The following is a 15,214-nucleotide window of genomic DNA, read 5'->3' as shown; positions in this document are numbered from 1 at the left end:
AAAATAAGCAAAGCAAAACCTCTTCCAAGAAACTGAAGGAAAAAAAAAAAAAGGAAGAATAAATCCACACCACACAGAAAACTTTTACTTTTTCCTCTAATTATTGAAGGTTCTCAGGACAATTTTCTGCTCAGATAAATATCCAGGAACTCCATCAGCAACTTAGAGGAAGTCGAAGAAATGTTTGAAAGGAAACAATTTGGCATGGAAGTGATTCAGGAAAAAAAAAAGACTGGAAAACCTACTGATAGAGGAAAAAATGTGAAGGAAAAAGGCGAGATTAGCTTCTAAAGTGCAATTAAGAATAGTCACTCTTTGATGGTGTCAGTGGAAAAGTGCAGTCCTGGAACAAAAAAAAGTCTGAGCTCTGTAGACTTCAAAAGTGAATGCCATAATGAAAATCACTACTAGTGCAAGCAGCTGAAATTTTGTAACTTTGAGGGGGAAAAACAGATAAATATGGCAAAAAGAAAAATACAATGATTTTTTTTTTTTTTAAAAAAAAAAACAGCATTAAATTAAGTTTTGCATATTTTTTTCATAGATGAATTTTTCTAGAATATTTAAAGGTAGCGTATGTAGCATTATCATGGTATCATAGTTTGTTCAGGTAACAATGTAAAGTACAACTTCTTGGACCAGACACCCAACTGTGATTGTCACTGTACAAATGCAGTGTAAAAAAAAAAAAAATAAAAGATTTATTTTTTTCGACAGAAATACTTTACAGTATCAGAAATGACAGATGGCTATAAGCAGATGGGTGAAACACAGAAAAATGATGATAGAATATTGGTCATCTTGATAAGCACTAATTATGACTGAAGCTTAGTTGTCAATTTTTTAATCATACTTACTAATCCTTTTATAATTTGTGTTTTGTATTCCTTTTTTTTTTTTTCAGTTTTTAGTGTACTTGTTGGCAGTGACAGGCAACAGTATCAAAGCCCGAGGTATACATGTACACTATGTGAATGCACACACATTGTGTAAAGCTAGGGCTGTGCAATAAATCTGTCTTGTTAAGCAATCAGCCTGTCTCAAGAGAGAATTCAAAAATTGCATTGTTCGACTCAGGTGAAGGAAGAGTGAGCACAGTGCCATTCAACATTAATAACCTGCAAGATCATTTCTGGCTTACTCTCCAAATTTTGGCTGCCCCTTGACAAACTGTTCAAGGTTAGGTTTACTGTTAGGAACCACTTGGAGTACTCAGTTTATTGTTAGATTTAACAGTTTGAGCCTATACTTGATGAAAAATGCTTGTGTTCAGGGATGTAATTATTACTTTCTTGTTTTGCAATAGCAGCAATGAGTAATGGTGCTGGATCAGGAATCTGCTCTGCTCAGTTTTTAGCAAAGAGAAGAATTGCCATGGTTCACTGAGTGATATTTCAGAAGAGAATACGCAAGGGTTATAGACTGTGGAGTGAAACTAGACAACATACCAGACAACCTTTCAATCAGTTCCTGAAAGTGCTTACTGTTTCAATTCCAAAGCAGGTGAAACAATATTAAATATTAAAGACACGTTGACTGCTCCAAACTCCTGCTAAAAAGAAGTTTTGTTACAGGGAACAGGAGTGATAGATTTTTCAGACACTGTTGGAGAAGTCCTTTGGAAAGGCAAGTGTGCCATCTCATCTATTTTTAATGGGAGCAGATCCCTAAACTAAGCCAAGTGGATGTTTCAGCCATGCCTACGCTGGGCATGTCACTTCCCAGAAGTGAATGCTATCTTGTTTTATCCATTTTTAAAACCTTAATTTGTAAAGTCTTCTCTAGTCTATCAAATGTAATAATAGATTAAAAATTCACCAAATCACCTATTGGAGACTGGTGGAATTAAAATAGCAGAATCTTCACTCTTTCCTTACAAAGAAATGTCTTACAAAATGTCTTTTGTGGCCTTAGATAATAGCACATAAGAGTTAATATAAGTTTTTATTTTATGTTTAATTACAACCTGGGTAAGTAAAAAGGAGGAAAATATGCAGGAACAAAACATATATGTGCTTTAGAAGTTATTGGCTGGACTGAATTGTAATTTTTGAGATGTTAAATGCAAGATAAACTTCCATATAAAAGTCGCCTCTCACTATGCAGACTCCAGGTAGGGCTGTAGGATCCCTCACACTTCACAGCTATGCTGCTGTATCAGGCATCAGTAGGGGAACTGGACTGACAGAAATTCAGGACAAGAGGCAATCAGTAGTTGTGGCTTAGTACCTTTCTTCAGCTTGACCAATTTGAGAGCTTATGGGAGATAAAGAATCAGTGAGTTTCTCTCTCTGTCTCTCTCTCTTTTTTTCTTTCTCTCTTTTTTTTTTTTTTTTTTATTTTTTTTTTTTGGTGGGGGTGTTCTTAAAGGGCTTCAAGTTTTTCTTTCAAAAAAGGGTTATCAAAAGGGTTATACTGAAGCCAAATTTGAAGTACCATTACAATGCTCGCTCTTGGAAATTGTGGGTGGTCTGTTCCTCTTTAAGAGCTAAAACATGTAATTATTTCTATTTTTTAAAGTCCTAAACAAAGAGAATTATATATTAATTTAGTGGAGCAGACTAATAAAGACTACTTGCCTTTTCAAAAATCATTTTCTAAGACTCCAGTGAAATACATGTGTGGTCCTAATACTCCTATTTTATTTTACAATAAGCTTTTGTCACACTAGGACACTCTAGCACAATAAAGAATAAATAGCGAATCTCCTTGAGCAATTATTTTCAAATGGTACCAGAATATACAGATTGATTTAAGTGCACTTTTGGAGACACTGTAGAGTAGAATTGATTCTGTGGCCTATAGATTAACATCCATGCCAAGACTGCAAGAGGAGGCTTTCATTTTTTCTAAACCCAAAATATGATCCTATTAAATAGTAGGGAGGCCTGGTACATGGACTCTGTGCTATTCTGGGGAAATTACCAATTAGTAATATGCAAAATTATAAACAAGTCAATATCATATTGTATTGGATAGGTATGTGGAGTCAGCCTGTTTCTCAAATCCATTTTTGATGACTTGTCCTAAAACTTAAGGTTGAAGGTACTTATAAACTGGAGTTAGCAGGCTATCAGTACTTCTAGTGTAGCTCATTAGTTTTTGTTGTTGTTGTTTCCTTTTGTTGTATATATTCTATGCTGTATGCATAAATGACTTGTATCAATGCTCTAAATAAATATGTAGATAAAACAGATAAAAATATCTGCTGCATAAGGAATACAAATGATAGCATACAAATAGCTACAATAAGCACTTTTTAATTTAATTATAGATTTATAAATGGATAACAGATGTTAAAAAACCCTGAAGCATTAAGAATTAAAGGAACTTCAGTGATATCATTAAAAAACGAGAGATCAAAGTGAGCAGGGAAACCTAATCTGAATATTCTTAGAAACGAGGAAGTCTTGTTCCTTACCATGAGAACTGCAGTGACTCAAATCATTCTGCCCATATTACAGTGGTGATTGCCCTACGTTGAGCAATATGAAATATTCAGCTGGACAATGTAGCACACTGTGGCATAGGGAGTGATCCTGCTTTAGCGTGGGAATAGATTGTGTCTACTGTTTACAGCATCTGGGTCTCTGGGGAGTCTACATAGCAAATGCAAATTAGTACACAATGCAGAGAGAACCTGCAGTTCTGTCATCTAAATTCTTCTCATCTGCTTTGTGCTCCTCAGCATAGCACTGATGCATACTGCTACTGATAACATACTACATTGGCTTCACCATCTGTAAAAGAAGGTTAATAGTACCTTTCTCAGATCTGAAATATCATTTCTCATTTGGGAAGCAGGTGGAAATTATATGACTAGAGGTAATGATTTACAGGACTAATGCTAGAATTTATAATTCAGGTTTCTGGTCATCACAAGGAGATAAATATTCACCTAGATACATATTGGCTACTGCTGATAGTATTGGACTCCTTTTGTATCATAATTATCAAGAGGAATAGCTGCACTGGATGCTTTACTGAGGAGTAGAAACAAAAATAATAAATATGAGACTAAGTTGTTTATTTCATGGCCAAAAATGCTGCAGCAGGTTTTTGGTATTTTTTTTTTTTTTTTTTTTAACAGCAAGATATTAGACTGAATTGTTAAGCATATAATTTTTAAACATTTCTTTATTTTGTTTGTCTTAATTGATTTGTAGACCTGCCAAAAAGCCAGGCCTTGATAGAAGGACACGAGAACCCATTTAGGTATAAAATTATCTTCATAAATAAATGATGCAGTACTGCAATTTGTAATACTGTAACTCTATAAAGCCTAACATACATCAGTATTGTAACAATTAAAGGGATAAGCCTCATTTGGCTGATAGGAAATGTACTTACTTGTTTTGGTATAGTAATATATTTGCTGAATGTGAGATAAAAAGTGTTGAGTTAGAGATTAAAACATTCATGTTTGTTTAGTAAGCTCATGCTATGCTGTGGTATATTTCTACCATCATGGAAATTTGAATTCCAAACAGGCTTTAGTAGGTTCAGTTCACCTGAGATTTTACTTATAGAGGAACTGTCTCTACATGATGCTTTCCCTGCATTTAGACCATAAAGTAATACTTCAGCAGCATCTCTATTGCTGAAGATTTGTTTGATTTGATTGGTTTGATTTCCTCTATGAAGTTCTGAAAATAATTTTTAAGCTTCCTAGTACACTAAAACTGGAGGTTGCTGAAGCATGCCTCTGTAGCATTCAGAAAAGGTCTTAGATTAAACTTCTGGTCATGCTGAAACCTTGCAGTTGAGGAATACAGTTTTCCTGATAGTGTGACAATAAATGAAGGTTCATAAGAGGGGTGAAGAGAAAATCTGATCAAAAGTTTTCCATCATAGCACAAGCCATCTAATATGGAAGAGAAATACATATTTATATTTCAAATTTAGAAAACAGAAAACTGTTTGACATTTTAGGAGTGAAATCCAAATCAGAGATCCAGCAAAACAGAAGAAAAATTACCTTGCCTTTTCAGTCTGTCCTCTTCACATTGTAAAAAACCCACTGCTACAGTAGCTTTTGCAAATGCAGGCTGTTGTCAGCATTCTCTCAAGGTCCTCAAAATAAAGTTATTTTGGATGTGAGAGTTTTTTCAAAGTTTAATGATAATATAAAATAATTTCTCCATCCATTTCTCAAGACAAAATTGGAACATGTGGCTGTGGCTCACTTCTACTCTGCTGTCATGTCATAGTATGTTATTGCTTTCCTTCAGGAGCTTAGGTTTTCCTTCTGGTGCCTCCCAGTGAGGCTGATTACTTCTTTCCTTAACATCAAAACCAGGGGAATAAATAGGGGTTTGTGCAAACCTGGGCCTAGCCCTGGAGTATATTAGATATTTTAGATGGGATGCCCCATTAAGGACACTGTTGCTGGAAAAGTGTCTCAGGCCATGCCAAGGCCTTATAGATATCTTAATGATCATCTTAATGGTGCTCATCAGTGAGCATCCTATGTTGATATGTTTCATGTGCTCTGTTTGAAAAGAATTGCTTAATGAACAAGTAGTATATGTTTTTTCCCCACCTAAATCTCTGTACTTTTTAAGGTATACACAGACAGAAAAATATTGTGGGGACACTGGATCATAAGCTGGAAGAAGCAAATCACAGTAAAAGCAACTGAAATTGAATGAATCATTTGATATTCATAAATGAGTTGTTCAGTTACTTAGTTTTATTTCAGGGTAAACTGAAAAAAAATTGACAGTTATGTTCATAAGAAAAGCTGTTAAATGTCTGCTAAAATGCATGTTTGTTTGTTTGTTTTTCCACGATCTTTGTATTCCAAGTGAAAGTCTCCACATCCAAACTCATATATTTGATTTTCAGTTAAATAATTTACAGAAATTCTCAGTCTGTTCATTCTTTGCTCTTTCTTTTCTCTGTAGTCTTATTATGTGAGACTGTTTGCTGCCCTGTGTGGAGTTTCATGCAGAACGTAATTAGCTATTGTTGAAAATATTCTTTTCCAGTAAGAGAGGAGTACTAAGCAAGGCTTACTTTATTTGTTTCAGAAGTAGTTAAATAATTATTCAGGTCCTTGATCATGGAATGATCTGACCTTTTGAACTGTTTTTATGAACCAACATAAATAAACTGATAAGTATTCAATACTTGGTTTGACTCAGTGTTTCTGCCTTTTCCTTTAAAAAATCAAGACACATTACTCATTCCCAGTACTCAGTATTTTTACAAAGTAGAGAATGGCAGTATAGATTTATGATATCCCTGGTCAGACACTGAGGGAGGTTAAACCGTAGAGGAAAATAAAATTACAAGTAATTAAATTTACAAGCAGGTTTGCCATCTTGAAAAGATTTATTGTTTTAGAACGAACAATGGTTTTAGCCACATAAGAAAACAGTGATACCTTCACAGTGCGTGATATAGATATTATACATGGTGTTTCAATTTATATGATTAAAAATTTAGCATTCCTTTTAAGGTTGAATGGGATATTCAACTGGGAACTATACATGGTGAGTAATAAAATAGCTGCAATGCAGTACTGTCTGCATTTTTTAAGAGCTGAAGTACTCTATCAGGCTCATTAATATCAGGTTATCTGAGGGCTTTATCCTCAGATAAAGAAACAATAGCATATATAACTTTTCTGGTTTTTCTGTGAGAAGAGATTCATGTGTATGTGACATTCATACCAATGTTATATTGTTACAAATTTCAAATGTTAACAGGATTCTATTTTTTTTTCCCCTGATATACTTCTACCTACTAACCAGTAAATATAATAAATAGAAATATATTATTTCCATCCTGTTTCTTAGAAAGGATTCAGTAGTAACTAGGTTTTTACAAGGTCTTTTTGCTATTTCATCAAAGCATTATGTATCGTGTTTACTAATGTATTCCACAGGAAAAAAATAATAATAATTAAAAAATTAACCTAATACATAAAATGAAGCTGATTTTTTTTATTTATTTATTTTTTTTTTTTTTGCTTTTTGTGGAAGCTGGAGGTAATAAGTTTATTATTATTATTATCATTTTAATTTTTGATTTTATTTTATTTTTTTGTATTTCATCAGATTTTGAAAAAGAGAGATTTGGCATAATTATTTAATTATCTGGCATAATTTCAAATTAGTCAAGTTCTACTGTTGCACCATTGCAAATATCAGATTGAAATCCTTAATCTTTGGAAACAGGTTTAAAAGCTGAGGTATGTGTGATTTAAAAGGGAATTATATTTTCTGTAAGTGTAATAATCCCAGAGCTTCCTTCGTTACTGATCTCAGAGACACTATTGCATGTGTATGTGCTTTTATCACTTGGGTTTTATTTATTTTTTTATTTAAGTAAATTATTTTAGTAATTTCATTTAGGTGCAACATATTTAGTATCTGACTTAGAAATATACACCTGACCTTCTGTGCATAAAAACAAAAATGTAAGCAAGCTTTTTGGAGAATCAATACAGCCGGGCAAAAGTTCAGACCTCTTTGTCACCTTTTGGCTTCATGAAACTAGCCTGAGAGCAATCTTTAAGGACATTCCACACTAAAAGATACTGAAGTTATATATAACTGTTCTGGCCCTGAAAACTTTTTTGCTCATATGTGAGCAGGGCAGCACATTGAAGGCTGGGTGATGGAGGGCTCCACGCAAGCCAGCAGATGACGTGATGGAAGCCCTCGAAGTTGCACTCAGTAATTTTCTGAAAGGGTCAATGGCTAAAATGCTCCACTTCAGACTTAATAATTTGGAATGTATCTTTCTAGAAGTGACTTAACAGAGTTAAGAACAATTAATTGAAAGAGGCCCATAGGACAACTAGGATCTGTGTTAAGATGAATTTGATAAAATGTGTTATGTCGTTGTGCTTTCTTTCAAAAACTCTGTAGGATATTCTTGGCTTTTTCACTCTAGTTTTATATGATATATTTTGAATCAATTCTGCTATTCCACAGATACACTATTTTTTTTCTGTGTGAAGTCTTGGACTGTTGTAATTACAAAGAATAATTTCTTCTAATGACAGTATCTTGGTCAGATTGTTGGGTTCAAATATGAAGACAGGTTCATGCCTCTCAGAAAAACAGATTTGTTCTTGTAAAAGCAGGATGCTCTGTTCTTCAATGGCTTAAATTTTGTTTAAATTCATAGAGCCCATTTTATTTTAGGGTTACCAAGTGTCAGTATTACTCAGTATCATCATAAATGATACTGAGTGTACAGACATAATCAAATGCTGTCTCTTTTTGAAATGAGAAATGAAGGGAGTTAACACAGTTGTTAGTGCAGGAAAATAATGCCCAGCAGGCTGAAAAGGAGGAGGTTTGCACTTTTATTGCAAAACATAGGCTGCAATGTAACTGTAACAGAATGTATGAATGTCATTGTAACAGAATGACCTGCAAAGCTGTCTGGCTTTATCTACAAAATATTTTTTTTCCCCATTCCCACTTCGTGCTGCTTGTGGCTTTTGTTTTGTTTTGTTTTGTGAGAATCTAAGAATTACAGTGGAATGAGTTAAAACATCATAAATAAATAAATAAATAAACAGTAACTGGTTACTGAGTCCTTGGTCTGCAGTGTGAAGTGTAGGTGTAGTTTATGCAAGAATAAAAAGTTAAATGTTTGTTTAACTCAAGGTTTTTATAAGGAAACCTCTTTAGAATGAGCAGATGAAAACTTGAAGCAATCAATAAATAATTACTGAAAGCTTACCTATTACAAATAGGTATAGATTTTATGTTGAAAATTGTATTTTCTTTAAAAGAGAGGTAGAATTTTGCAATGAAAAAATGATTTAGTAACTTCTGTTACTTAAACAATTATGAGAATACTTCACAACCCAGCAGATGCATTGCAAAAAAAAAAAAAAAAAAATCCTGGAAAAGACTTTTGCCAACCTTACTTAGCTATCCGCATTTAGAGGGATGCTTTAAACAGTGCCTCTTACAGAAAGTTAGAGAACCTTTGCAATGAAGTAGTTTATATTTCAGATGTGCTAAAATTAGCAGAGAACACTGTACTTTAGTCTGCATGAGCCTGTGCTACATGTAAATAATGCTGACTGCATGGATCCAGCTGGCTCTTTCACATGTGCGTACACGTGTGTATATACACACATCTCAGTGTATGGGTTATCAAGGAACCTGGGTTGTTAATACCTGTTACTTTTTAAGTCCTTGCACTTGCTCTAAGATTTGTATTTAGCCAAAGAAAGAAAGATTCTGACCATTTATATTTTTATTAGTTTTTTACAATAGTTTATGTATTGTCTCAATTTTGCTCATCTTCTACTTTTTAATTCTAAAAAATGGTGAATGTATCATAATCTATTAACTCTCATAAAAAGTGTAATGCATCATTACCCGTTACCTCCTGCAGTATATATTTATGAGTATGGCAGTGGTTTACATAGATATGTACATATATCTGTATTATAAAGTAATCATCGATCATGATAAAAATCTGTATTGTTAACCACTTTATACACAATTTCTATATTGGTAAAATGTATTGGTTAATTAAAGAGAAGTGTAAATATAGATATTTGCTGTTTATATTTGTAATAGAATTTTTTGAAGGAAGTAGGTTGTTAAATCATGTTACCATAAATGCTGAAGGCTGCTCTTTCACTCATTGCTACTGAATTTATTGTCAGAGCAAATGCAGTCATATCCTATTTCAAGCTTACTTAGGTGGCTTGAAAATTAAATCACAGCTCACAGATTCTCTTGTTTTTCACACACTGTTAATAATAGCTAAATCTGGTCTAGTTTTAAATATACTTTGCAAGGTATTGCAGTACAGTATACAGTATTGCTGAAGGTATGAAAGATTTAGTAAATAAAACTGACAATGACTTGGATAAAATGAAATTGCTGTCGGTGTAGGTAGAATTATTTTCAAAAGGATTATGTTACATAAATTTTACTAAAGTCAGGCAGTGTGGGTTTTTATAAAGTCCTCAAACTATTTTTTAAGTTCATAAATCTGAAAGAGATCTCCAGGAGTGATTCCTAATAACTAGAAATCTGAGCTCATTCTAGATTACATTTTAGGGAAAGAATATGTTAAAAGCATGACTGTATAATTAACTAATGATTCCTTCTTGATCATGTCAGCTCAGCTACATATCTTATTTCTATGCACTGTTTTGCAATGTTTCTCCTAAAAGCTCTCTTAGAAAAGGTCATCTAAAAGTTGTCTCTAGAAAACAAGACATTGAAAAACATTACTGTTAGGGACTGGAGTGCATTTAGATTGTGACTTGGAGTACTTGGTGTGCTTGTGGAATGAAGCTCCTGCTTTGATTTTAGCAAAATGAAATCTAGCCAGCCACAAGAAAAATGATCTTAAAATGACTTAAAATCCTAGTGCAGACATGGCCTATGTGCATCAGATTTGTTTCATAATTCTATTCAGATACTCAAGCAAGCCTCTTCATCTAATTTCTTGTGTTCTCCATATTTTCCATAGATACACACATATCTGAAGGCCTCCAAAACTATATACAATGCTATATGAATTTATATAGCAATGATTTATATAGTAATTTATATAGCTACTTTAATCTATTGATCATATCCTGTTGCACTGAACTACTCTTAACGGGGTATAAGCGCTTGTACCATAAGTGAAAAGCCCTGAATTCTACTTTTTTTCTTTTTTCTCCTTTTTTTTTTGTTTGTTTTGTTTTGTTTTTTTACTTCAGTTTTGTAGATTGTTTCTAATATGGAACTGGTAAAGACAAAAATATTTCTAAAATTTGGAAAAAGGGTTGTGTGTGTATATATTTATATATACTGATATATATATCAGTTATCATTATATATATATCAGTTATATACATATATATAATGATATATATATAATGATATATATTTAACATATATAATGATACATATATATATAATGATATATATATACTGATGAAAAAAATGAATAAGAATTTTAATAAAACATTTTGGAAAAGATACTAGTTTCAGATAGCCTGATAAAGCTGGTTGCAGGTTTTTTTGTTTGTTTTGGGGGTAGGGTTGAGAGAGCATCAATGGTGCTTCTCTGTCTGCTGCTAGATGATTTTTAAAATATATGGTTCTTGGCATTTTGAAACAAAATTCTAAAATATATTTATCTGAAACATTTAAACAGTTTGATAGCTGTTGTTTCTCAACAGCTTACTGCTACTTATTTTTGCATGGTTTTTTCCATGCATAAAACTGAACATTGGACACTTCATGTCATGTGTTTGAAATGGGTTGAAAATTGAAATCAATCAGTTAAAAATGAAATCAGTTTGGCCTTCATTGTTAAATCATATAATGCTTCTACTTTTTCTTTGGCATATTCATTGTTGCTTTGTAAGGAAGCCATCTAGTACAACAAGGATAAACTAATTTGAGTATTACTGCTGCTGCTTTTTCTTCAATTTCAAATCAGTTAAAGTAATAAAATAAGCTTCATCAGAAACATTGATTGAACTGTAATGGCTAAAATTATTTTCCTACTTTTTGTTGCTGTTGTTACATGCAGAAAAAATATATATGACAGATTTTAAGTTTCATTTTTTTTTTTTTTTTTGTTAGTGATCTTAGTGAAAATCAGATTCAAGCTATACCAAGGAAGGCATTCCGTGGAGCAGTAGACATAAAAAATCTGTAAGTATTTTCCTCCTTCTCATATGCATTCTGTTTATAATGCTTTGTCAATACAGTGTCCTTTTGTTCTATCAGATATCTTTTTACTAAATACTTTTATAGCTGCTTAAGGAATCTCTGTGTAAAACCAACAGATATCACTTGTGTTGGCAAAATGTTTTAATGCATCTTAAGCATACTAAAATTACCCAATATGAAAATTTAAACATTGAAATTGAGTTGAATACAACTAGGCATTGTAAGTATTTGTTTAACCTAACCTGAAGTTCATATATGAATATGAAAGATGGTTAGTTTAAACATTTCAATGTTTCACCTAGAAAAAAAAAAATGTCCTGGTCTAGGAGTTGCCTTTTGTTCACTTGGATAAGAGAAAGAAAAATCAAGCTATTATCTAGTTTTATTCTCTATTATTATTATTATTACTTGTGTAATTACTTTTCTTCCACAGTTTTCTTTTGTGGCAAAGTAACTGTTTTCTGAAAGCTAGATTCTAGCTTTCCTGGAGATACTGACCCTGAAGTTCATGGGCAAGTTCTGAATTCTCAGGGCTTCCAAATGAGAAAACATGTTTCAAGAGTTTCAAGAAAAAAGAAAGCAGTGACTTTTTGACTTTGTGTTTAGAGTAGTGAGTCAGTTTAGTGGACTGAATGAGCTGAATGACCTGGTGACTGTGATTAACTTCCATAGTAGGAAACCTAAGGTCATCCATCCAGAAGCTATAACTGCAACTGTAAGATGGGGCTCATCACTTGTAAGCAACCAACAAAAACAGAGGACACACATTCTACTGGATTAAAGAAAGACTGTGGAGTTCCCAATGTGATGCAGCTGTGAAAAAATATGCTGGCTGTCCTATGTGACATCAATAAAAATAGGGAAGTATTAAGCCATTAATGAGGTTTTCATGTAATTTCCTTTAAAATAATTTTATGCCAATAGCAGTTATCAGGGTTAGAGAAAGATTAACTTTTGTAGTTAAACTTTGAAAATGTAGTGCTCCATAATATAATACAACTACAAGATAATATGTTTAATTAATAAGATATTATAATACAACTACAAAAATATGTTGTATTTTTGTTTTTTAATTTAAACACATTTGTGATACTGTCTTTCCCTACAATAAAGTCCTACCCCATCTCACTGGAAAATCTGTTATGTTCAAATATGCTTAAAAACATGTAAGCACAGTTCAAAGTAGTTTTGTTACTTTATTTAAATGATGTTTTACGAGTTTCTACTCAGAACTGGTGCCAGCATTATTCATGGGTTAAGAGAGGATTGGCTACAAGGAGAAGCCTGCTTTTTTGTGTATGTTCTGTTATATTTGAAAATTGATACAGCTAAAGAAAGAAACTTTGGTAGTAAAAATAAAAGCATCATTGAGAATTTTCTCATGGCAAGGCAGTATTTTAGAATATAATAAGTATACTTATATATAGTGAGATAGCTCCAGTCAGAAAATGAGTTGGGATGCTAACCTTTAGCTAAGATAGTATTTATATCTTGGTGTATATTTTCATGGTAAGGAAACTGAATTATGTCTAAAATGTGCATAAAACAGTAGATCTGCTCTTTAAAGCCTTTCTGTTTTGGAAGAGAATTCAAACAAAACTCACATAAAGGCTGTAGTATTGCTACAAAGTCCAAATCTGATATGTGGCATATAGTTTATAGTTTTGTGACAGCAGGAATATCCCTTATTGGTGATCCCAGAAAATAAATAAATAAATAAACAAACAAACATATAATCTGAAATACTTATGATCAGTTGAAACCTCTAAGAAACACATCCCTCTACATTTTTGGTCATACACCTTATATTGTGTGAGGTATAGGTGTATCAGAATGAAACATGAGTTCCTGGGGTGAGCCACATGGAGTCTAGCACATCATTTGTGTAACTAGGTCACGTATTCAGAAAATGAATGGTATTTGTGCATTTCCACAAGCTTAGTCAAGACAAAGAGAGATGTGAACCCTAGCCTAAGCTTTTATATTATACTTAGAGAACGGTGATTGTAAGAATTGTACTTTTTTATTTCATTGTCCAAGAAAAGTAAGGAGACAATAGATGAGTGATGGATGTAGAAAGCATCACTTTGCAAACAAAGAAAACCATGAAAAGAAATAACGTAGCATCTATGGAATGATTATACTAAAGTCCTGAAACTACATATCTATATTACTGAGAACTGTCATAAACAGAATTCATTATTTGTTCTAATTTCACTGTTTCTTCTGTAATTGCCTAGTAGTTAAGCATACTGTTAAAGATATTAACTAAGCTTGTGGAAGAGAGATGGAAATAAAAGGAGCAAAGAAACCTGCATTAGAACACTGTAAACTCAAGTTTTGCTTTGTCTAACATTAGATTAATTAGGATATAAATTGAAGGGGCTTTTTTTTTTTTTTTTTTAACGCAATGCATGATAAACAAACCAAACATTAATTCTAGTAAGCAATTTCAAAGACAGTTAAAGCTCACAGAAATTGAAGTGGTTATATATTTTATTTTGCTAAATGGACATTCAGCTTTCTTTCACTTCCCCTAAATATTTCCCCCCTTGTTGGAACATTGTGGGAAAGATTCTGTGGTTGCCAAAGAATGTTGTCCTAGTCTTCACAGGACAAAAGGAATTAGATGTTAACTCAGATCATCTGAAGGAAATTGATTCCTTTTAAAGTTGATGATACCACTAGAATCTTTTGATTTCCTGCTAATATGTTCATTCTAGATTCCTCTTGATGATTCTTAGAAGAAGCTGCCCAGTTCCCATGAAACGTGGATATATTTCTTTTACGGGCATCTTAATATTTACAGGATAGATTCTGTAGAAGATAAACAAATAGAGAAAGGCATTCTGAGGAATTACAGCCCCAGTGACATGCCCCACCATCATAGTTAAGAACAGCAAGAACAATAAAGTCAGTCCCCACAAACATACTAACTGTGCCCTCCCATTAGGCACTTATAGGCTATAAGATCCCATCCTCCTTCACCTTGCGTTTTCCCTTTCTTCTTAAGGCTGAACAGGTACAGCTCTTGCAGACTCTCCTCAGACATCACCTTGATGGCCCTGGTCAGACTCACCCAGTGTCCATCTTCTGCTAGGGAGGCTGAAGCTGAGACCAGACACAGTAATCATGTGTGATCTCCTAAATGAGAAACAGATAGGAAGGATCACTTCCCTCATCACCCTGACTTCACTCTCGCAGCTGCAGCACCATTGTTGCTAATGAGTCAAGTTCTTCAAAAAACATGCCAATAAATGAGGGAATCTTAGCTTCTACAGTTTTCTCTGACTAAAAACACAGTATCCAGTATTGATTGTTCAAATTCTAAAAGTATAATTCAAAAAGCTGCTCCTGACGTGGTGCTTCTTCTGGGAGAGAAATTTGCATCAGGAAGTTAGGTTTTCCACTTCAGAGAATGCAGCGAAACCTTCTGTGTTTGTTTCTTTGTTTGTTTTAATATGTTGAAGTTATCATATAAATTAGAAATTAAATACATGTTTTTAATATACACATTAATGATGATGGTGATACAGTACTTATGGCAG

At 33.1% G+C, this 15,214-nt stretch overlaps 1 protein-coding gene across 3 annotated transcripts in view; it reads left to right on the top strand.

Moving 5' to 3' along the window:
• Positions 1 to 15,214, top strand: part of SLIT2 (slit guidance ligand 2) — a 277,555-nt gene that overhangs the window by 155,440 nt on the left and 106,901 nt on the right. For all 3 annotated transcript variants that reach the window (XM_082759741.1, XM_082759740.1, XM_082759742.1), the window contains one exon: positions 11,577 to 11,648. In XM_082759741.1, the coding sequence (XP_082615867.1) occupies positions 11,577 to 11,648 (72 nt within the window). The remainder of the gene's footprint in view (positions 1 to 11,576; positions 11,649 to 15,214) is intronic.

Source organism: Aythya marila, assembly GCF_965140915.1.
Source record: "Aythya marila genome assembly, chromosome: 4".
Classification (NCBI taxonomy): domain Eukaryota; kingdom Metazoa; phylum Chordata; class Aves; order Anseriformes; family Anatidae; genus Aythya; species Aythya marila.
Note: the sequence above shows the minus strand (reverse complement) of the source record. Positions and strands in the feature narration are given on the sequence as shown.